At 48.3% G+C, this 24,305-nt stretch overlaps 1 protein-coding gene across 6 annotated transcripts in view; it reads right to left on the reverse strand.

The window, feature by feature from the left end:
• The window catches only part of TENM4 (teneurin transmembrane protein 4), a 547,191-nt gene that overhangs the window by 450,416 nt on the left and 72,470 nt on the right, over positions 1–24,305 (reverse strand). For 4 of the 6 annotated variants that reach the window (XM_045577432.1, XM_045577431.1, XM_045577430.1 and 1 more), the window contains exon 1: positions 12,931–13,027. In XM_045577432.1, coding sequence (XP_045433388.1) covers positions 12,931–12,940 — 10 coding nt within the window. In that variant the 5' untranslated portion in view covers positions 12,941–13,027. Of the gene's footprint in view, positions 1–12,930; positions 13,036–24,305 lie in introns of those variants that run through there. The other 2 variants (XM_045577427.1, XM_045577429.1) reach the window with 2 other exon arrangements.

Below are 24,305 nucleotides of genomic sequence, written 5' to 3' on the forward strand. Positions count from 1 at the left end.
GATACTGACATGGAGAAAACAGAGAACCTTGGGGTAAATAGAGCAGACAGACAAATGGACCGCTGATATAGTCGATGCAGGGGTCACAGTCAACTGTAGAAGAATGGAGAAGAGGAGGGGCAAGTGGACTTTATCCTAATGACAAGAGAAGCCACTGTAGGGTTTTAAGTTGGAAAGTGATCAGGTCTTACTTTGTCTTATGGGAAAATCAATGTGGGCTGAAGAATGGCTCGTCAAGATGGGCAAGGCTAGAGGCAGAGAGGCGAGGAGATGGTGAGAGGCTGCTGCCATGACCCAGCAGTGAGGCCACGGAGACAGAGAGACGTGGACGCCTGCGAGAGATGAGATGTACAGGATCAAGGAGGTGACAGGTCAAGATGGAAACCAGTTTCTGGTTCACCGGCTAAGGAGGGGGCACGGAGGAAGGGGTTGGAGTGGAGAGGACAAGGCTGTGCCTCCTGTACACACCGACTGTGACACTGCCATGAACAGATGCTGCGCAGGTCCCCCTGGCCGTGAGGGACCGCCCCCGTCCGCCCTCCCCGTGCCCTGGCATGACGGAGCTCTAGCTGTTCCCCACTCCTCCAACATGTAACTGTGTCTTTCCCCCCCATGGAGTTGTCTCCAAAATGAACAACAGCAATCAGCAGGCAATCATCATTTCATTCCTCCTGTACAATGCCCAAGTGTGCAGAGAATGTCTGTGATTGTTGCAAAAATGATGGCATGAAAATTGGGGCTCCTGCTAGAAAAAAGGAGGGGAGAAACCTATTTAAACAAACTCAAATGGTTTATTTGAGGCTGCTAAACTGGAGCCTGAGAAGGTCTCTGCCCTGCAGACCTCCACACGGTGGGGAGGTGCCTGGTAAGACCCTGCCTGGGTGGGGTAGTCAACAGGATGGTTTCCGGAGGCTTGGGGAATAGCCCTGGCAGTGGGATTATCCTGGCATCTAACGTGAGTTCTGGGCACTAATGAAGGGCAACTCTCTGGGCCTCTCACTCTAATCTCAGCTCCCAGACAGCTGGGAGGAGGGGCTCACAGAAGTTCTAAGTGAGGTTTAGAGCACCTGGTGGAAAGGCATGGACTCAAGGAGGCTCATAATGATCAGCGATCACTGTTACTTTGTTCCAAGGAGAAGTGACTGCATCCCTCACTGTGCCAAAGGCTTAATGAAGCCAACTGTTTTATTTACTCTGTCCTCACAACTGTCCTCAGGAGGGGGTATTATTAATCTCATTTTATAGAGGAAGAAAATGGATAGGGAAGTTATGGTCCCACAGCTAGTACACAGAAAGACCAGGATTCTAGCCCACTTTGCTTAATTCAAAACCCCATGATTGGATTTTTAAAATCCCAGATGACAATAAGTGTTTGACAAGGATGTGGAGAAACTGGAATTCTCATATATGGCTGGTGGGAATGTAAAATGCTAGAGCCTCTTTGGAAAACAGTGGGGCAGTTCTTCAAAAGTTAAACACAGTTTACCATAGATGCAATAATTCCTGCATACACCTTTCCTAGGTGTAGGTCCAAGAGAAAGGAAAACACAGGCACACAGAAATCTGAATGTTCATAGTAGCATTGTTGATAATAGCAAAAAAGTGAAAACAACTCAAATGACCATCAGCTGGTGAATGGATAAATAGAATGTAGTCTATCCATACAATGGAATATTCTTTGGAGGGGGCGGGGGAAGTAGTAAAGTACTGATTCATGCTACAACATGGATGAAGCTTGAAAACAGTAGGTTAAGTGAAAGAAGCCCCTTACAAAAGGCCACATGTTGCACGATTCCATGTACAGGACGTGTGCAGAGTAGGAAAATTCATAGAGACAGAAAATAATTCAGTGGTTGCCGAGGGCTGGAGGTTAGGGAGACATATGGACTGACTCTAATGAGTAAAAGTGTTTGGGGAAAATGATACACATATTCTAAAACTGATTGTGGTGATGGTTGCATAATCCTGTAAATATACAAAAAATCAGCAAATTATATACTTGGAAGGTGTGAATTTTCTGATACATGAATTACATCTCAAAAAACGTTGTTTTTTAAAAGGCCATGGTTGGATATTAAAAAAAGAAAGAAGAAAACAACCATGACCCTCCCAAGTAAAAGCTCCTAGAACTATTATGACTTTCATTCCTTCAATACATCTTGTGTCCCTAGTACGTGTGAGGCACATACCTCTGGGAGCCTATGACTAGGAGCCCCTAGTCTGGATGGAAGAGATAGGATGTGGCCACAGATAATCATCATGCATGAGTGAGGAGACCCAGGGAATTTGAACAGGAGGATACTATTTCACACCTGGGTTGGCAAACATTTTAAAGTTTGACATTATCACACTGGCAAAGATGCACAGTCCCCGATATCCTGATGCACTGCTTGAGGGAGAATAAGGATGTAGGTATACTTTGGAAAGAACTTGGGCAGTGTTTAGTAGTACTAAAGATAGCCATGCCCTATGACCCAGCCACTCCATGTGCCCCAGGTATTTGTTTGATCAACTCCTGCACACGGCACAAAGGTACATGAGACAGGAGGTTCATGGCAACACAGCTCACACCAGAAGACTTGAAATAACAAAGTTCATCAACTAGAGAAAGACGAAATAAACTCCGCTGAAGTACTACTCCTGGTCCAGCCTTGGGCAGCCACTGTGCTTGGAGAGAGCCAGCCCCGAGGGCAGAGCTCAGGATGACAATGAGGCCAAGGCTCTGGGCCTCTGGCAGGTCTGGTGCTTAGGACATGGGGCCCGGGCACCTACTTGTTTGGAGATCCCCAACCTCCCGTGTTCCAGTCCTTCGGCCTGTGGGTAAGTGTTTAGGCGAATCCTCATTTGGTTGCAGAGCACTTTGGGAAGTCTTGAGGTGGCATGAACTGCCCCTCTCCTCCCCAATTAAAATCACAAAGAAAGCAGAAGAAAGGGGGATAGGGCTTGAAGTAGAGAGAATGAAGTTCAAAATTGCAGCAAAGTGGCTGCCTGAACCGCTGGGTTGGAGAATGCCAGGGAAGGCCAGAGGAAAGGCCTGGCGCGCTCTGCTTCCTGGGGTAAAGCTGGGTGGGGATGCTGTTGCGGTGGGTGGATAATGAGGCCCTGAAACCATCTGTGGCTGCCAGGTGCAGGACAGGCAGGTGTTGCCTTGGCTTCCTGTGTGCCGCCCACAGCCCTGCCCATGGAGCTTAACCTTCTTTGCCTAAAACCCTGTAAACACCAATTATGAATTTCTTAGTTCTGGGCAGAGTGTGGGGCAGTGACAGATTCGTGCTATAAACATCCACTGGGGGCCGCCTGTCCCTCAGACACCCTACCCTCAGTGGCTCTTGGCCGGGACAGTTGGAAATGCCCCCATGTGCCCAGAGTTGCCAGTGGTGGGGGCTCTATGACTGCTTGCTGTGGGAGAGAGATGGAAGCAAGGCCATGGCTGGGGGGTGGGAGCAGGCTGCTGCCGAGCTCACCTCCCAGAGGGGCCTGGGAGAATGAGAAAGATTCTGACAAGTTCAAAGAATCCTAAGGGCTCCCACTCTGAGGGTGGAGCAAGTGTGCAAGGACAGGGGTCAGAAGAACCATGAATACAACTACCACCAGCGCTGCTGCTCATAACACTATCACAAATCGCTGGAGAGCAATAACTCCAGGCCAGGCATCACACCAAGAGCTTTACCTGTACCATCTCACGATGTCTTAACAACAGCAGGTTGTCATGTCACCTTACACACGAAGTCACATGGCATCGGGGGGTTAAGACACTTGTTGCAGATGATACTGCTCAGAAAGGAGGAGAGGATTCAAACCCACAACCTGAGCTCCTTGCTGATAAGCTCTTCTGAGAAAAGGATAATGCAAGGCCTTCGATGATACAAGGAGATGTTTGGGCTGCCTCTACAGGGCAAGGGGAAGCCGCAAGAAATCACTAAGAAGACTGGGTCACAAGCCGACTTCTGTTTTAGGGACACTGTCCTGGAGGGCACCCCAAGCACCCTCCTCAGCATCTCTGATGTGCCAGCTCTTTGGCTGCATTGTTTCTTCTGCGCCTCTCCCTAACTTTGGAAGTTACTATTCTGGGAACTAACATTAAAGTTCTTTTGGAAAACTAGGCGGTGCCTCTTTCTATAATCTCAGGCACCTGGTGAGCTTTCTAAACCAGCACTCAGGAAACATTCTCTCTCCAGGGTGTCCCAGCCCCACTGAACCCCACAGAGTCCACTCCTGCTCTGCCTCACCACGCCAAGTCTCCTCTGGGCAACCACCCCAGGGCCTCCAAGACCAAGTGCAAGTACACGGAAGCCCAATGGCTGGTATTTCTCTAGACAAAGGTTCTGTCTTCCTTGTGGCTCCCAGATTCTACCCACGACTTTGGGCCCAGGGCCCATGCAGGGCTCCTCTCCCTTTCTCAGATGTCTCCATACATGGAGAAGACGAACTTGGCCACATAGTCAGTGGTTCCAGTGTAAGTCCTGCCACTTGCCACCTGTGTGAACTGCAGAAAGCTCTGTGCCTCCTTGGGTCTAGGTTGGGAGAAGGCTGGATGAGAGGAAGGAGGCTGGATGAGAAGATAGCAAGGGTCTCTCTAGCCCTATGAAAACCCAGAGGGGCAGAGCACACCCTCATCTCTCCAGCTGGGATGGGCTACAACCACCCCATGCCTGCATGTTGAGAGAACACACAGAAAAATACTGGCCAAGACAATGTGCTTTACAAAGTGAGATATTATCTTATTCTTTTATAACTTAGTTTTTCTCCAGTGGCTCCCAACTACCTTGTTAGTGTGTGTGTGTGTGTGTGTGTGTGTGTGTGTGTGTGTGTGTCTCCCCCTTGGTAGAGGGGAGGAGGGGGGTGGGTGTGAGTTTGAGGTTGGGGGAGGTGAGGGAGCCACAGAGCATATCTCCAGACCACGTTTGCATTTGCTTGGCCTGTGCCCCGACATGCTCGGAGAAGATAATGAACCCGCTCAGATACGGCTCCTCTCAGCACAAGACAAGCCTTGTGGGGAGAGAGCAGGTGTCAGAGACAAGGCCTCCTGCCCGGCTCTGCAGATCACAGCGGGCTCCCTGGTTCACTGGGCTGGGCGCTGCCATCTGTGTGTCGGTGATATGGAGGTGGTGACATGCTAGTCACACCTGACTTGAATAGGACCAGACAAGAGCTGGGGCAGCAGAGGTTCTGGAAGGACGGGAGGAGGAGGGAGACAGCCATGCCTGATGCTAGAAAACAGGGCTCTTCCCTCCCTTCCTTAGGCCAGGCACTGGGATTCAGAATTGAACCAGCCTCTGACCTTGGCTTCAGGTTGATCCAGTAATGGCAGAGGGGAGCCCTGGGCTGGAAGTCAAGCAGGGTGAGCTGCCACTTGCCCTACAATTCAATCACCTGGGGAAACACCCTAACATCTCCCAGCCTCAGTTTTCTCATCTATAATACGGGGATGGAAAAAATAGTTAAGCTGTGATAATGCAGTAAAACACCTAACACATTATTTAATAATGATGCTAGCTATGGTCGTTGGGGAGGGGTAAATTAATCATTGCACATATATGTAATGAGGGTCTGTCATGTGTTCTGACTTATGCAGGCCCTCACCAGGACACGGGAGAGGACACTGGCAAAGGGGAATATGGAGGCCAACAAAGAGCCATCCAACCCTCCTTCCCCAGCTCTCCTGGTACTCCTCCACCTCCTCCTTTCACAGATCACTCCCTTCCACACCTGGCTCGTCCCAGGCCAATGGCTTCTTCCCTAAAGGGTAGTGCACAGTCTCAGAGGTCAGGTCTTGACTGGAGGCCCCCAAATGAACTTGCAACCCATGGGAAAACCCCATTCTGTCCTCTTAGGAGACAATCACTCATGAGATTCAACACCATCTGGCTGTCTCAGCTTCCCTGACACTAACTGCTTCCCTGACATGAACAGGTTGAATATTGTCTCTGAAGGAAGAACCAGAAAATGCAGTCTTTGATTTGTCAAATGGATCCAGTACCCATTCTTGCTCTGAGAGAATTCCAAGAGCTGTTGGGACATCACCCACTCACATGGTCCTAGAGAGGAGGATGCTCCGATGCATGCTGTTCAGGGACTGCCTGAAAGCAACTCCTTGCATGAGTGTCATCAGCGCCGGACCCTCTCCCCAACAGGTGTGTATTGGCTGGATGGGGCAGGGAACTCACACTTAACACCATCCATTGAGTACCTACCAAGGACTAAATCAAAGAACTAAAATGCTGTGTGATTGGTGCCAGTCACAGCCTGTCTCTGGTCCTCGGTTTGCTTGTCTGCAAATGGGAGGGTGGAATTAGATCACCTCATAAGTCCAACTCTATAAACCAATATTCAATAATACAACGGATCACATCTACTGGGTGCCTGTTTTTTGGTGCTAAGCCTGCTTATAAGCATTTCACATGATTTTTTAATCCATGAACTAGCCCATTGAGGCATGGCCTCTAATTATATCCATTTTATATATTGGGAAACTGAAGCACAGAGAGATGAGCCACAACTTGCCCAGAGACCAGAGCTGATAAGTGAGACTTGGACTCCATTGGTGTGATTCTGGAGCCTGCTCTGTTCCAATGCAGCATTTATCCTCAAACTTGCTTGACTCCTAACATCTGGGATTCCTGCTCCAGAATACGCTGACCTCAGAAGTCTCCCATGGCAAGGGCTGCTCAATGGCTAGCACAGACTGTTAACAGCAACCAGAATACCCATTCCAGCGGGGTGATAAGAAGGCCATGAAATTAACTACTGATCGCAAATACTATGAAGTACATCCTATGAACAAGGCCTGTGCTTATTTTAGACAAGAGCTCTTTATGCCAGAATAGCACATAGTGGTCTTAGCTGGTTTGGCTCAGTGGATAGAGAGTCAGCCTGCAGACTGAAGGGTCCCAGGTTTGATTCTGGTAAAGGGCATATACCCGGGTTTCAGGCTCAACCCCAAGTAGGGGGTGTGCAGGAGGCAGCCCATCACTGATTCTCTCTCATCATATTGAGGTTTCTATCTCCCTTTCCCTTCCTCTCTAAAATCAATACTTTTTTTTTTTTTTAAAGAAGAAGAGCACAGTGACAGATTTCAAGGCTTACTTTCTGAACACCCGTGTTTGGAAAACTTTTCATTCTGAGAGCACTTCTCTGAGCCTTGGTTTCCTCATGTGCAAAGTGGGGATAACAACACCTAACAGCATTGGGTTGTTGTCAAGATTAAATGAGAGAATACAAGTCAGGCGTGTAGTAAGCACACCATAAATGGGAGCTCTTGCTGCTGTTGTTCCTGTTATTATTTTCAACACAGTGGGGAGAAGTTGCATTTTGCAGCAGATGACCCTGATTCAGTTCCAGGTCCCCCCACTTCCTGGCTATGTGACTTAAAGTCATTGACCCTCTCTGAGGCTCCATGGCCCCATCTGTGAATCAGAAATAACAATACTTACCTTACTGGTGGTTGTGAGGGTTCAATGGACTGTGAAATGCCTAGCACAATGGCTGACATATAATAGATACTCAACAAATGTCTGTCCTCACCCGCGGAGTGTTTTCTGCACACTCGGCTCTTCCACTCGGTTAGAATCCAAAGAGGCACAGGGTTCTGTGCTTATTGATGTTGACTCACTGAATTTTGTTGTTTTTTCCCACCAAGGGAACTTTCACAAAATCAGTTGGGGGGGGGGGGGGTGGAAGATACCCAAATTCATCCCTTTCACAGCAGGTAAGTCAAGGCAACACAGGGACAGAGATCCATAGTCTCAGAAAAGGACCTTAAGGCCATGACATTGATTGCTTTGGCAAAACTGGCCACTGAGATGTGCAGCTGAAGATGCAATTAGTGACAGGAAGCAAACCCTAACATGGTGAGGACTTGGTCATTGACTCTACGAAGGGTGATGACACTGATCCTCCCATCTGGAAATTAACCAGGCATTCGGCTTGTAAATGGCTCTGAGATAATGTTGTGAACCCAGGACTGCATAGCAGCACCACCTGAGGATGGGGGCAGGTAAATTAGGGTCAGAAGGGAAGTGGCATCCACAGTTGTGGCCATGTGATTCTGCCAATACCAGCCCTGAGGCCCTGGGAACGGGCACCAAGCTTAACCTTTGACACTTCAGGACTTCATCTTGGGACACCTGCTCTTTCTTCTTCCTCCCTAAGACCATGCATGTGTTCCCTGAGTCCAGGAACACTGCTTAAGCAGATACTGGAAGAGGACGGTGTTCTGGTAGGGTGGTGGGCATTCTGGGTGTTCAGAATAAAGCCAGAAGGTGCAAACCCCGGGAAGGAAAAAAAACCTTGGAGGATGGATAAACGGTCTGGGAAGAAGAGAGCCTGAAACCAGCCACGGATGTCTGTGGCCAGGTCTCTGCACTTCCTCAGTCAGAGCATGGCACTCCCACTGGGCCCCACTCAACATGTTCTTTCTTAGTGAAGTATAGCATTGTGTCTGCAAGCAGAACTGGCTCCAAACCCCAGCTCCACCATCTACCAGGGCATGCATGTCCCTGAGCAAGACCCATGTCTAGGTGATCACTGGAAAGTGGGGATGTTCCTATCTCCAGCAAAAACTTACAGGTTTTCAAATATGACTAAAGCATGCAAGATACCTATCTTAGATATGAACCCACAGTGTGAGTTTAAAAATGTCCATGTATCCTTTGTTTAACTGACATGATTGGCACATAAGCCTTGTGTGCCTTACTCAATCTATAATAATAAAAGCATAATATGCTAATTAAACTGGTCATTCTTCCAGACATCTTTCCAGTGGAAGCTGGGGCAGGCTCGCTGGGGAAGGGGGAGGGAGCAAGGCAGAAGTGGCAGAGGCCCCCAGGGCCATCGTGACGGTGGGGGCTGAGCCCCTTGCACAAATTTCATGCATTAGACATACAGTATTTATAGAAGAATGAGGGTGTTCCATTTAAGATGATTTCCCTGACCTGGCCCAGAGAAAAGCAATAGATATATCCCAACCCTTTATCCTCCCAGGTTCCCATCACCAATGAGGATGGACAGTCATGACCAGGTCTGCACACTCAGTAATCTCTGAGTCAATAATAAGTCCAGTTAACAGTAACTTGGGGTGAATATTTTAATTGTGGCCATGTCTTCAATGAAAAACAAGCAACACAAAGTGGACCTTGTCATTTGTCCTCTGCGTGCAGATGTTGCCATGGGAGACTCCAGAAGGGAGAACAAGCAAGCACAGTTGATGCCCCTGTTCAAGTTTTCAAGAGCTAAAAATGGTATTTGGAAAGATATGATAGAAACACATTTTAAAAAGAATGTGTAGCCTTAAACACTCTAAATCAAACAAATGGTGCTGAGCTCATGTGGAGTCATGAGAAAAGGTTTCATGGGCTTTAGAAACAAACAAAAAAAATGGCTTGATTTTGAACCAGCTCGAACACTTAGTAAGGTATCCTTGGTTGGGGGCTGAGGGTGGGAGGGTGGATGCCTCAGTTTATTCATCTGTAAAATGGGAGAAATACTACTTAACTGCTGTGATGATTAGATAGCATGGTGAATGCATGGGCCATAGTTGATGCTCAATTAGCTGTTAGTTTCTCTTTTCCTTCTTTTCCTTATTTTACTCACTTTCCAGATAACTGATACGACTTCATTTGAATTAGAATAGGCAGTGGATGACTTTTATTTAAAATTTATTTTATTGATTTCAGAGAGGAAGGGAGAGGGATAGAGAACTAGAAACACCAATGATAAGAGAGAATCATTGATCTACTATCTCCTGCATGCTCCCTACTGGGGATTGAACCTGCAACTCGGGGCACATGCCCTTGACTGAAATTGAATCTGGGACTCTTCAGTCTGCAGGCTGACACTCTATCCACTGAACCAAACCAGCCAGAGCAGCAGCGAATGACTTTTACTGCATGTTGGTGGCATAGTCCTCTGTACATCCAAATGTGTATACCATCAAGGAAGTGCTTGTGTAAAAGCCTTCAATGTATTTCTTCTTTACAGAAATGGATGGGGTGACACTGTTTCCCATTTTGGCAAATCTCTTTAATATTTGGCTTAATAGAAGCTCTAACTGCTTCTGCCTTCCATCTGGGGAATGAGGATATTTTTTCCATTAATAGAAAGTGGAAGGAAGGGGAGAAGGGGAACAGAAAGAGAGAGAGACATCTAATGGTTGCCTTCCACATGAGCCCTGACTGGGGGGTAGGGATCAAGCTTGCAGCCCAGGTATGTGCCCTTGCCTTGACCGGGGAATTAAACCCTCTGGTACACACACTAACTGCTGAGCCACACACACCAGCCAGGGCCGAAGCACAAATTTTTAAAATGTTGATGATGTCCAATTTATGAGTTTTATCCTCCCCTGCTTTGGCAGGTGTCAAACCATTGCCTAATCTGAGATCATTACATTTAAGCCCCCGTTTTCTTTTAAAGGTTTAGTGTTTTAGCTCTTAAATTTAGGCCGATGATCATGTTGAGGTCATTTTTTGTATATAGCGTGAGGAATGGGTCCAACTTCATGCTTTCACAGGTGCATATCCAGCTGCTCCGGCACCATGTGCTAAGGAAACGGCTCAGTGTCTCTGAGCCTCAGTCGCCTCATCTCTAAAATGAGCCTTAAAGACCACCTTGCAGGAGCTATGAACATTCAATGAGATAGAAGAAAGTACCCTTTGGGAAGGGGGATCCCTAGCACATAGCACATGGTCAATGCCTATAATTGAAAGAATAGACAAGGATTTGAAAGTTCTCTGAAACACTGGTCATCACTGCTACCCCATCACAGCTTTTCCTCCCTTGACGATCTTAAACAATCACAGCCCGATCTGTTTGTCACCAGATCCCCAAGCTGCTTCTCAAGAACCCCGCTTCTGGGTGGCTCTGATAATCTTTTTCTTCTCCTCCTCCCCTCCTTTTTCTCTCCCTTACTGTCTACCTTAATTGTGCATTGAACAGTCTTAGTCTTAGCTATTAATCAATTTATAATTGTTAACCCACTCAAATCTGTTTTGGCAAGGTAGGTGGGAGGGCATCAATGAATGGATGAGTCAGTTGACGAAAAGGTCCCTGACTTAAAGTGAGACGAGGGAAGCCCCTACAATGATCCCACAGGCCACCCCACGTGTGGGTGCCAGAGAAAGCCATGGGACGCCACTTCCAGCTCTCTCTGCACTCTCCCACTCCCCTGCCCACTCTGGAGAGAGCCTTTCACATCGCATCTCCCTCCTCCATGGTGTTTGCAACACCTCCCGATTTAGTTCTCTCTCTGAATGTCATTAGTGTTCCATTTGCCTCATTTTCCTGATCTCCAAGGAAGCAGGAGAAGCCTGACTTGGCAACAAGGACTCCTGCTTCCTGATTTAGGGTGAGGGGGACAGGCAGATTTGGGGCCCCTGGGCTGCAGCTCCAGACAGTCCGCTGGTCCATGAGACTCAGGCCAGCACCCCACAGCTGGACCCATTGATGTGAGAAGGACACATTGATTAGCTGCCTCCTGACTCACCCTGCCAAGAATCAAGGCATATGCTCTGACCAGGAATAAAACCAGAACCTTCATTGCACACCTAACCGATTGAGCCACATGGGGCAGGACTACCTTCGTTTTTATTCCCTGTTATATCCCCAGAGCCTATCACAGTGTTGGGACTGTCATTTTTATTCAATATGTTTTTGCTGAATAAGCTAAATAAATAATTGAGTCAGTTATGTAAAGTCTAGACTCCAGAACTTTTTAGCTGGGAGACCTCAGATAAGATGGTTCCTTTCTCTGAGCCTCAGTTTCCTTACCTAAAAAATGGAAATTATACCTACTGGCGTGAAGGTGGTTACTGCTCTCCAACTAGCCATGTCTTCCCCATATTTCCCAGAGCCCTAAAAATCAGGCAGGGCATGGGACTAGTTCCAGCCCGTGGGCTGTGCGTCACTTCGGGACTGAATCATTTAAGAGCCAGCGCAGCCTTCCAGCTGTTTTGCCTCTGCTGCAGGGACCACGGTGGCCTCACGCTCCAGGTGGTACACCTACAATATGGCCGAGCCTTCCTCAGCCTGCTCCTGAGGCGTGAGGTAAAGCAGAGCCCTTGCCCGCCTCAGTTAGACATGCAGCACCAGCAAGAAACAAACCTTGCTGTGTTAAGCCACTGGGATTCTCGCGTGAATCTATTACTGCAGTATAACTGGGCCTAGCAAGATACACACACCTCCCTTGTAGATAGATGGCTTAGAGGAAAAGGAAAAGGGAGAGGGCTGGCTTCACAGTAGGTTTTCAGTAATGAGCTTGCTCCCTGGGCCCTGGCTCCTTTGCTTCCTCAGCCTTCTCCCCATGGCCCAGCCTCTAGTTATGATCCTACCTTTCTCTGTGTCATGTTCCTCCTCTAGCTTGAAACATCCTTCCACTTTCCCACCCAACCCAGGAGCTTCCTACTGTTTTTTTGCTATTGCTCTTCTGCATGGCAATATAAAGAAAGGTCTCCAGAGAGCTGTTCTGGCCACTGGACTCCTCTAGGCAGCATCCCACTCAGCTCCCCCAACCCATATTTTCAACTTCGCCTCTCACTCAACTCCAGCTTGGAATGCAACCATCGAACTCTGGACCCCAGAATGACTGATCACCACCAATGCCTATGTGGTCCTGAGCTTGCCAGGTACCTCCTGGCTGCCAGCTCCCCCATCTCATTCCAGCTGGATGCCAGGTCCTTGCCTGCTCTGTCCTCCAATCATGCTGGTTGCCAGCAAGCTGGTTGGGTTCCAGCAGCCACCAGTCTACCTCCTGCTTTCTGCTCCTGGAGGAGGCCACCTCCACTCTGGCCTGACCTCCTCCACTTCCCATGCTTCTTAGTGGCAAAAGCCTTCACCCAAAAAGCAATCACAAATTCACATTCCAAGAGGGACCTTCTCATCAAGACCACAGGTTTGCAGCTGATGATGCAGAAAATCAGAGCGAACGAGAGGACTGACCTGGCTCCATGTCCGCATGTTCTGAAGAGTCAGCAGTGTCCGTGGGCCATCAGATCCTGGAGGATGGGGCGTGATCCTTTCTGTTGAAGCAGAGAACACAGGCCCAACTGAGTGAGGTGGCAAGATGGTCCTGACCTTCCTCACTGATCTCTCCCCAGCAGTCACTACAAACACTTCCAGCAAAGGGAGCTGGGCTTGTTCCTGGTTCCCCAGCCACACAGAGAAATGGGCCCCCAATTCCCTGAGAATCCCACACAGACTCCCTTTCTGCAGCCTTCCCGGGAGGCTCTGGTGAGTCTTTTTCAGGGTGGGAGTGAGGGTGCTGTCTGATAGCTACTGTTCACAGGTGATTCCTCAGGCTGCCCAAACCTCTCAAGGCATGGACTGCAAGTCAGTCCTCTTTACAACCCAGGTGCCCAGCCAGGACTTGGAGCAGAATAGAAGCAGTGTTTTGCAAAGGATCTACTGTGATGTGGTGAGTGTTGGGACAAAGGTGAGGGGATGGAGCTTAAGGCTGATGCTCTGGCCCCTGTGACAGTTCTGTCATTGATTCTGAATGTATTGGAGCCTTCCTTCCATGCCCAATAAAATGGGCTGAGCATCCCTGGGGTACTCCATGAGCAAAATTCCTTACACAGAAGAGTTTTGGTTCTGGCCCTCTTATTGCATTACAATCTCTAGCAAATCGATTCCCCTCTTTGAGCCTTTGTTTCCTAATCTGAAAGAGGAAATTTTTGAACCAGTGACCTTTCTGGCCCTATAATTTTATGACATTGAATTTGACTCATTTCTGATCTCCAATGCCAAAGGAGATAGCTGTACTTGATAACAGCTTATGAAATGAATACAAAAAAAATCTATCCCAGGCTCAAAAGCTTTAAGTTATTTGCTTTGGTCATCGCAGTATGAGGTAGGAGGAACTGGGATGTGAACACCAGTCCTCACAGATTCACAATCTGGGTACCACACTCACTCACTGAAAACACCACCAAATGTCATCTTATATCAAAGACCCATGAGGCGAAAGAACAAGGCATGACAGGTGCCTTCAGTTACCTGAGGCAAAAAGTCATTACTTGAGAAATTCCTTAAATATGTATTTGCCCAATATACCAAGGTTCTTAGCTAAGAGACGCTGTTATGTATTGTAAGGTGAGGCATTACTGGTAATTTCCATTGAAAGTGAAATCCTAGCTTGAAAATTTTTCTAGCTTCATTTGCACTTCATATATTTCTTTATTGTGAATTCTCGTTTTCTTCAACAAAGAATAACTGCATTAAGCAGGAATGGTCAGCAGGCTCTGCTCAAGGGCAGAGCATCCTTCTCCACCTCAGATCCTGCATACCCCAGTGTAGAAGACCTGACAACCAAAACTCTAGCAAAGTCCTTCAGAGTCATACCACATTCACTAAAATAAAAAGCAGACAGCACACCACATACGGTAGGACTACCACATTGTGCATGTAGAATGGGCAATAACGCTCTTCATCTCTATTTATTGCATGTTTTTTCATTACAAGTTGACCCTCTGAAGTTGCAGAGATCAGCAGGAACTTGCTTTGCTGGAACTATGGGCACTTTCTTCTGGGCCTGGGCCTCCCCCCAGGTGGACTTTAGCACTCAGGGCTGTTGGGTTTGGCCCCAGTGATCCTGCTGGGGTCCTAGTCCCCTCCAGGGTCTTGGATGAAACACTTTGGGTCTTTCTCAGGCCCTCTCCCTTGTCCAGGGATAACAGTGCACTGTGCCTCCACAGCTCAGGCTGTAGATCCCTGGGCCTGCTGATCTCCCCCCACCCCCCTGAAGAAGTTGTGGAAATGCAGTTTTAGTTGTCTTACATCCTCATCTTTCCCAAGGCTTCAGGGGAAAACCTCAACTCTCTTCTTTTTGCTGATTTCCTTTTCAATTTCCCCTGAATTCCCTCTTTTTACATGTCCTCCAATAAGCATCAAAGTGACTATTCATAAAACCAAAATGCTCATGGGATGGGTCCACCAAAGGTTTTCGAAATATTTACATACTAGCATTTTTTGTTGTTCTTTTTATTTTGTTTTGACGACACTCCACCCAACTGAACCACTCTGGCCAGGGCCATACTAGCGTTTTTGTGGAGGGGAAATCCAGTTAGAAGAGGAACACAGCATTCATTCATTTATTCACTTTCTCATCCATTCATTCTTTCATGTAGTACATGTTAGGTGCTATATAGGATACACTGGTGACTCAAGCAAATCCTGCCCTCAGGAAGCTCACAGGCTGACAAGAAAGAAAGAAGACACACCCACAAGTAATCATAATGCTTGGCAGTTTTATAAGAGAGATATAGATGAAATCCCATGAGAAAATGAGAGCAGAGAGATCCACCCTGGCTGACCAAAGAGAACTCAGCCCAGCACAGTGTTAGACAGGGGGCCTGGGGACAGGGCAGCATGCTCCTCATGAGGGAGTGTAGGCACAGGAGGGGAAAATGGAAAACATAGCACCTGGCAGGTGGGCTGGGCCTCCATTGACACAGCTCTGGATGCCAATTTAGAGACGGTGGCCATTATTCTGTCAGTCACAGGGAGCCATTGAGGGCTTGTGAGCAGAGATATGAAGTGTTGGAGATCTGCAGTAGGAAGATGAATCTGGCAAGCTCTGCACAGTATGACCAGAAAGGGGCGGTGCCTGGGATAGGAAGCTCCTGATGGTGTGCCAAGCTCTCTCCTTTCCGGGAGAGCCACAGTAAAGCGTGCTGTGACACTGTGCGCAACTCCTGTACACCTGACATTCCCAGAACACCTTCCATTCCCGTGCACCTCTACGCCTACCCTTGGTGGATGGAAGCATGGTCATTTTCTGGACTGCATTTTGAGACGTCCAGCTGGAGGGGGATGCAGGGTGCTTCCGCTTCTGCTAACTTTCCCCAAAGTGACCACACACCAAGGAGATAAGAGACAGCGTGTTGAGTTGGGCACCAAACATCACAGACTTGGGTCTTTTGCAGAGAATTCAAAGGTGGCAGGAGGCCACCCTCCCTCCCTGCTGGGCTAGCTTCCGTCTGTCTTTCCCTTCTCAGCAAAGGTGTGGTGACAGGAGCATGCGACTCGGGAGCCACAGGGAACACCCTTTGGATGCCAGGAATCTGTTTTTTCACTGACTCCTAGCATTTCTATGCTCTGGACTGACTTCATGCTTTGGGAGGATTGCCTGGAGCACTCGGTGAACTCAAACTTGACCTTCACGCCTGCAGCCAGAGATGATAATCATGAGTTACTCCTGCCAAGACGCCAGATTTAAAACTTGGATTGTTCAAGGAGAAGAACATTTCTCATTCTAAACATGGACAATCCTTGTGCTAGCCGCCTCACAGCAGGGCGCAGAACTTTCTCAGAGGTGCCCTGGCAGGAGCAAGGACTGTGCAGCAGGTAGGATGGAATTGAGTCCCTGTCTGGTCACTGCCTGTGGGCTTTGGGCAAACCCCTTAGCTCCTTACATGTCTTCATTATTAAGGGGGAACGATAACAAGGGATTAGAGAGCGTAAGCACCAGACTTGCACACGTACATCCGAATGTATACTAGTTTCTTTGCATCGTTTTATATTCCCATTCTGGGCATCACACTCACAGTGAGGTTCCTCTCCTCACAAGTTATCAATGGAAAGAAATAGATTTTTGGAGAAAAAACTTGCTGAAATGATAGCAAGCTGTTCATGTCCATGACCTAATGCTTCTTGCCCATGTCATATAGTTCTTTACTGGCATGTCTTTCTCTTGCCCAGACTGGGAGCTCCTGGAGACAGTGCCACAGTGTCTTCAACGCCCGGCACACACTCACCCCTTTCTACTTCCGTCACCGTATTCTGAGGTCCACACAAGACGGCTGTCTGCCGTTCTTTAGGGGTTTTCTTTCCCCAGCCTGGTTGAAAGAGTGACTTTTAAGCAACACCTTCAAGAGCAGGTCCAATTCCCTGAAAACCATCTCATTACCATGTAATCATTAGGGCTGAACACTTAACCTTGTTATTCTGCAAAAAAAAAAAAAAAAAGCTTTGGTTTCTAATCCAAGCCAATTATAGGTGCCAACATATCCCCTCACATTTCAATAAAGCCAAATCTCCGGGTGTCCGGACAGTCAGACAGGTGGAGAGATGAGGGGCTTACAAGACACGGAACTGCACATGGCAGAGGAGAAAATGAAGCATCCCAGCCAGATTCCAGTCCTGGCTTGTGTAGATGGGATGACCTTGCCTAGTGCCGGGCCAGACCAATGCTCCTCAAGGTGAATTCCCTTCTCTTCCCCTGACTCCTGAGGAAAACAAAGCCATCAAACTTGTTGCAAGTGAAGAGGGAGAGGAGAGAAGGCAGATTCACCACATTCCAAAGTCCATTTAGAATATGGATTTTTTTTTAAAAAAAAAGCTTTTCTGCCTACAGACTAAAGGAAGCAGGTTATTTCATTTTAATTATGGCAGCTGCAGCTGCTGCTGGTGAACTCAAAGACCAATTTTCTGATTCAAAAGAAAACACACACACACACACACACACACACTGAAAGAATCAAAGACACACACAGAACCACACCCGCATGAGAGCGCACATAGACAGGGTAGGAAATCTACATGTCCAGCTGGAGACACTGGGGAGCAGGGGTAACTCCTGAGTATGCTCATCCACTTTTCCACACTCCACACCTCCTATCTGTTCCCCAACATTCAAGGCCAATCCGTGAGCCCATGGTGTCATGGAACATTTCCTGTTGAACAGCTGCACACTTTAAATCACTCTGGGGGAAATAAAGGCAGCAGATGGGCTTTAGGTAGTCTCCTTACGAACGTTTAACGGGGCATCCTCATTCCTGAAGGCCTCAGGAGCTTTTTCACAGGTCCTTGTGGGGCGGTGAGCCAGCCCCAGCCAGCCCTGTCCTGGTAAGGAAGGTCTGCTGCACAGGGAAGCTGGGCGGAGCTCCTTTGCCAGTTGCTTGCCCCTGGGCTGCATCCAGGTTTCTGCTCAGTGTTCTCTCTTGTGGGTCCGCCTGTGTGTGCTCACAAGTGGCTCTTCCATGTGAGCATGAGCTGCCCAAAGCCATACCAGGTGTCCAGCTGTCTTGGAAAGGACGGAGGCTCTATGCTACTATAGGGATGTCTGACAGAGAGAGGGTGAGTGGTGCAGGCGGGAGCACCATCCTACTAGGACTGAGAGTAAGACAAAGATACTGGGCTCCCGCCAGGGAAAGATCACATGTTTGTGAAGATGTGCCAAGAACTCTGCCTGTAAGACAAGGCGTGGAAGGAAGCACTGGCAGGGAGTGAATGGTTCTCAGATAACTGCACATGTTGAAAAGCACCCTGATGAGGTTTGTGGTATCAGGCGTGAGGTGGTTCTCAATTTCCTGCAACTTGCTTTTCCTTAACCAACGTTCCCCTTTAAGCCCTTCAAATACACCATCAAAAGTTCTGGCATTTGGCCTGGCCGGCGTGGCTCAATGGTTGAGCGGTAACCTATGAACCAGGAGGTCAGTTTCATTCTCGGTAAGGGCACATGCCCAGGTTGTGGGTTTCCTCCTCAGTTGGGAGCATGCAGGAGGCAGCCAATCAATGACTCTCTCTCATCATTGATGTTTTTTTTTTCTTTCTCTCTCTCCTTTCTCTGAAATCAGTGTGTGTGTGTGTGTGTGTGTGTGTGTATAAATTCTGGGATTTGAATGTGCAGCACAAACATAAATTCAAGTGCTCCAAGACCTCTAGGTCTTTCCTTGGCGTCACAGTCAGCTTGCAAAGCATCCCCCTCCTTCCACGTCTACCAGCTGTTCCTCTTCAGGAGACAGTACAGATGCCAGCACTCCCACAGAGCCACCTCTGCTGTACCGACCACAGCTGCACTCCCACACCAGAGTGGGGTTTCTACCACTAGCTCCTAGGGGTGACTGATCTCCTCACAGGTCCCTGCTCTTCAGCTCCTTCCTTCAAATGATCAGGCTGCCTATGGTATTCCTAAATGCAAACCTGCCCTGCTTCTCCTGGCTCAGATTCCTTGCTCGTTCCCTCTGTCTTTGGGGCAAAATCCAAACCCCTCCTTAGAATGAGCAGTTCTCTACTCCAGCCTGGCTGCCTTCCCAGCCCAGTCCCCCACCACTCACCCCTCAGCCCCTCCAGGCTGCAGCCAGACCAAGGGGTTTCCAACATCTCACTGTTTCCCTGCTGCCCTTTCTCTTGGCCTGGCAGGCTCCTGGAGTGCTCAGCTCCTAGTCTACCAGGCAACAGCCCATTCTGGGAACCAAGCTTTCCACAGCTCCCATCACCTGGGGTGTGAAAGTCATTGGTGCTATTTGGCAATTTTTTCTGGCTTTCTGCCTTCCAGGCACAGGTGGGATGGCACACCCTGACAAGGGCCACGCCGCTAATGAGAGCCTGGGGGTTGTGTGCAGAAATGTACTTCTTCCAGGTAGGAGATTTAATTACTGAGGCAGGGCTCTCGTTCACACTGGCAGGGTGTGTGTGAGAGAGGGGGCTGGCAGGTGGGACAGTTTGCCAGCCTGGATTCTGGGGGACTATGAGAAACGCTTTTCCCACCCTCAATGCCCAGAGTGGGCTTGGACCATGGGGGAGAACAAACCATTGCTGTCATAAGCCACCATGACCTGGGATTTGTACCCAATGTTAATTGGCTGATCTGACAGATACCAGGTACGTGGGTCTTATGAGAACTGTCACGCCAAGAACCCTGCCTACCCGGCCATCATTGATTGGCTCTGGGCTGACACCCTAATGAAGCCAGGTCAACCACAGTTTGGGGGCCCCCTGGCTGCCCATGGGGAGAGCAGAACCTGGTCAAACCGAACAGTCATAACCCTCCCCTGGGCTTTCTGAAAACAAAATGAAGTAGAGTGTACTCTCTAGCAATGTAGATTCTCAGATGAAAAACTTCAGAGCTATTAGTGGCCACGTGGGTGTAATGGATTGGAGTGTATGCTCCAAAAATGACATGTTGAAGTCCTAACCCCCAGCACCTCAGAATGGAGCCTTAATTGGAGACAGGGTCTCCATAGAGAGGTAATCAATTAAAATGAGGTCACCGAGGCAATCCCTAATCCAATAAAAATCCTTGGGAAAAGGGGAGCTTGTGGACCTGGAGACAGGCATGCACACGGAGAGAACATCACATGAGATCAGTGGTGCTGCCAGGAGCCCAGGACTCTCTGAGCTAGGAGGGAGGCCTGGGAGTTTCTGCCTTCAGAGGGAGCAGGGCACTGCCCACACCTGGACTGGACTCCCAACTTCCAGCACTGAGTCAATTCACTCTGCTGTTTCAGGCTCTCCATGTGGTACTTTGCTACAGCCGTCCATCTCAGTAGCGTAAGAGAAGCAGCCCACAGCCACCAAGAGACAGAACGAATTTAAACAGAACAGCAACCCTGATCCCAATCCTATTGTATCTCTGCATTTTCTCTGCCTGGCAAGTTCAAGAGTTTAGATTTTATGAGGCAGTTGTAAAACTCCCTCTGTTCTGAGTTAGTGAGTTCTGAGGTCTCTGTCACTTTGAACCAGCAGTCCTAACTAACACTGTTAGAAAAGGAAAGCAGCCCAGCCGGCATGCCTCAGTGGTTGAGAGTTGACCTGTGAACCAGGAGATTGTGGTTTGATTCCCAGTCAGGGCACATGCTGGGGTTGCAGGCTCGATCCCTAGTGTAGGGCGTACAGAAAGCAGCTCTCTCATTACCAATGTTTCTCTGTCTCTCATACCTTCTCCCTTCCTCTCTGACATCAATAAAAATATTTTTTAAAAAAGGAAAGCAAAGCCCTGGCTGGGTATCTCAGTAGGTTGGAACATCATCTTGATACACCAAGGTTGAGGGGTTCAATCCCTGGTTAGGGCATATATAAGAAACAAAAAAAAAAAAAAAATGCATACATAAGTGAAACAACAAACTGATGTTTCTCTCAAATCAATAAATCATCCTATCTAATAAAAGGAAATATGCAAATTGACCATCATGACATAACAAGATGGCTATGCCCACAGTGGAGGCCGAGTTTTCGAAATAAGCCTTAACGAGCAATCAGCAGGGACCTGAGGCTGCTTGGTACTGGGAAGGGAAAGAGGACTTGAGGCTGCATCCCCCACTTGCTGGGGCTTGACAGGGGACCTCAAGCTGTGCCCCCTGCCCTGGTGCTAGGCTGGGGAACCTCAGGCCTTGCCCCCCACCCCCACACTGGGTTGGGGGCCTCAGGCTGCACCCTCCACTTTGGCACTGGGATAGGGGACCTGATGCCACACACCCCCATCTGGCGGGGCTTGATGGGGATCTCAAGGCATGCCCCCTGCCCCAGCTTGGGCCAGGGGGCCTCAGGCTGCACACTCCTCCCCAGTGCCGAACTGTGGGACTTGTGGCCACACTCCCCACCTGGTAGGGCTTGACAGGGGTGGGGCCAGCCAGGTCTGGATCTAGCCCAATGGGGGTGGGGCCAGCTGGGACTGGGTCTTGCAGGATTTTGAGGTGCACATGGGTGAGCAGGGACTTGACTCTGGTTCTCAGGACAAGCAATAGAATGATAGAAGGAAGATTTTAATATATATTTTACTATTTTTTTTATCCCTGACATTTCTATTATAGATAAAGGGTAAATAGCAATATTAAAATATTTCCTCTAATTAATTCCCTTTTAATGTGCATGAATTTTGTGCACTGGGTCACTAGTATATAATAAAATTATAATATGTAAATTAACCGAACAGTGGAATGACTAATCGCTGTGATGCACACTGATCACCAGGATGCAGACTTTCAACACAGTCTGAATTTTGTGCACTGGGCCTCTAGTAAAAATGAAGGAAAAAAAAAGGAAAGCAAGGTGAGTGGCTTGAATTTATGCTGAATTAACCAGATGGATGATTGATGGACAAACAAGCCCATTGCTTCTAAATGCTGTCCCAACACGTTCTAGAAAGAGACAGGGTCCCCTCCTGTCTGACTGCAACATTTACACAGTCTAATGCTCCTGGTGTTTCCTTTAATCTGGGAACAGCCCAAATAAATTCAGCAAAGAATTCTCTCCTGCTCAGTTATGCCTTTCTTCCCAATCCAAACAGAATTGCATGCCTGGCCCCTTGAAAGGCTCCAAAACAAAACAGCCCAAATCCCTCATCTTGGTTCACGTTATTTTCTTGGCTGAACAAACGTAGGGGCCTTTGTTTCTTCGGCTGCGCTCTTGGACTCTCCCTATCCACATTCCCCTGTGTCTGAGCTCCCATGCCACAAACAAGCTATGAGGAAAGGGGGTGGAGAACGACCCGAGGGAAGCCAGGCTGGAAAGGATTCACTGTCTCAGACAAGAGCTGGAGCTACCCTGAAGCCCTTTGGAATAACCACAGGACACAGGCCCTCGGGGCAGAATGTGGCTGGGTAGCAGGGTGTGGGTTATGGGTTTGGTCTTATAGAGTAGGAGATGATGTTCAAGGTATAGTGGAGTCTCTGGGGCTAGCATGGTTGCAAGAATGAGCAGAACCATAGACCTTGAAGCTCCTCCTAAAGAATGGAGATGCTGCTCCCCTCCAAAGGACTAGGGGCAGCAATTATCCTCATGAGCAGGACTGGGTGACTAACCATATTACAGAGCTCACCGCCCCTGCCTGGGAGGAGTTTGGGAAGAGCCGGATTTCCCCCTCGTTTGTTCTATCTGTGAGATCATATAAAAATATGATGCCTGTGTCAAGCTGCCAGCTCTCTTGATTAGAGACATTATAAAAGAGTAGGAGTTTTCTGGAATGAATGGGCGCCAACTCAGCCTGAGCAAAAAGGGTGGTGGGGGTGAGAGGACCGAATGGATGCCATTACCCACACTTGCTGCTCTTCTCCATCTCCCAGGGAACTGTAATGCCCAGGCTCCCTTGCACCAGCTTTTGGGCAGGCAGGTTTGGCCAATAGAAGACCCTGGTAGAAGACTGGAGGTGAGAAGAAGAGAGAAGTTAGGTGTTCTCTCTCTCTCTCTCTCTCTCTCTCTCCCCCTCCCTCCCTTGCTTGTCTTAGCATCCCTATCTGTGGCCACATCAGCTCTGTTGCTCCAAGTCCTGACAGGCACCTACATATCAATTCTAGCCTCTGTGGGCTTCCCTAGCTTCTAGGGTCTAGAAAGCACCTTCTCCCAATTCCCCCTCCAGTTTGGGAGTGATAGTGCTTCCCTGTTGTTGGTGATCTCAGGGCTGCCTCAGAGACTGTAGCTATTTCCTCAGTGGTGTGACCAATTCCTACACTCAGTTCCCTCTGTTGAAAGACATAGAGTGGTTTCTATTTTCCTTCCTAGATTCTGACGGATAGAGATGCTGAGAAAGAATATGTAGGTGGAAATGCCACTCTGCAGAACCTGGCACAATGGCTGCAGAAAGACTGGCAATATGTGGAATCTACTGAACAAAATAAACTGGTGAACAACATAGATCCAGAGACTCAGAAGCATGGAACAGGACTCTCAGAGGGAAAGCAGTTGAGGGTGGGCAGTAATCAAATAACTTATGCATAAATAGATGCAGACAATAGGGTGTTGAAGGTCTGGGGTGAGGAGGCTGGGGGATGGGAGGTGGCTAGAAGGCATCAATGGGGGTGGGGAGGGGACATATATAATACTTTCAATAAAGATTTAAAAAAAAAAAAAAAAGACTTGCCGAAACCGGTTTGGCTCAGTGGTAGAGCGTCGGTCCGCGGACTGAAGGGTCCCAGGTTCGATTCTGGTCAGGGGCATGTACCTTGGTTGTGGGCACATCCCCAGTGGGGTGTGTGCAGGAGGCAGCTGATCACTGACTCTAACTCTCTATTCCTCTCTCTTCCTCTCTGTAAAAAATCAATAAAATAAAAAATAAAAAAAAGACTGGCAGTGCTTGGGCTGGCCAACTATAGAACTAACCACTGTAGTCAAGCCCAAGAGGAAATAAGAAATAGGAGCCACCTGTGAGACACTGGTAAGGTTGGGGGGTGGGGGTGGGGGGCAGCCTCAGAAGGAGAAGAGTAGGGACACAAAAGTTCTCTGCTTTTTTATATATATGTCTACCCAGTTTGAATGTGACTTCTTGTGTCAGTTGGTAAAAGCATGATTGGGAAAAGACAATCATAATGCAGAAAATGCCAAGGAATTCTGTTATAAAACTTCAAAAGTATAGGATGTCTTAAGTCCCTGTAGGGAAGCCAGGAGTGTAATGAGACAGAGACGGGCCAAAGAAGGCATCTCTCAGCAGATTTAGTGAAGCATTTAATTCTTAACGTGATGTGGCTTGCTTGGGTCTTGTCTGTGTGGACACCTACAACGGTAAAGGGTTAGCATCGATCCTTCCAAACTCAGAGGGTGGGGAAAGCCATCCTTTATTGAGAGAGATTGGGGCAGGGAAAAATAGGGCTGTTGAGAGACAG

The sequence above is a fragment of the Pipistrellus kuhlii genome, unplaced genomic scaffold (assembly GCF_014108245.1).
Source record: "Pipistrellus kuhlii isolate mPipKuh1 unplaced genomic scaffold, mPipKuh1.p scaffold_m20_p_9, whole genome shotgun sequence".
NCBI lineage: Eukaryota > Metazoa > Chordata > Mammalia > Chiroptera > Vespertilionidae > Pipistrellus > Pipistrellus kuhlii.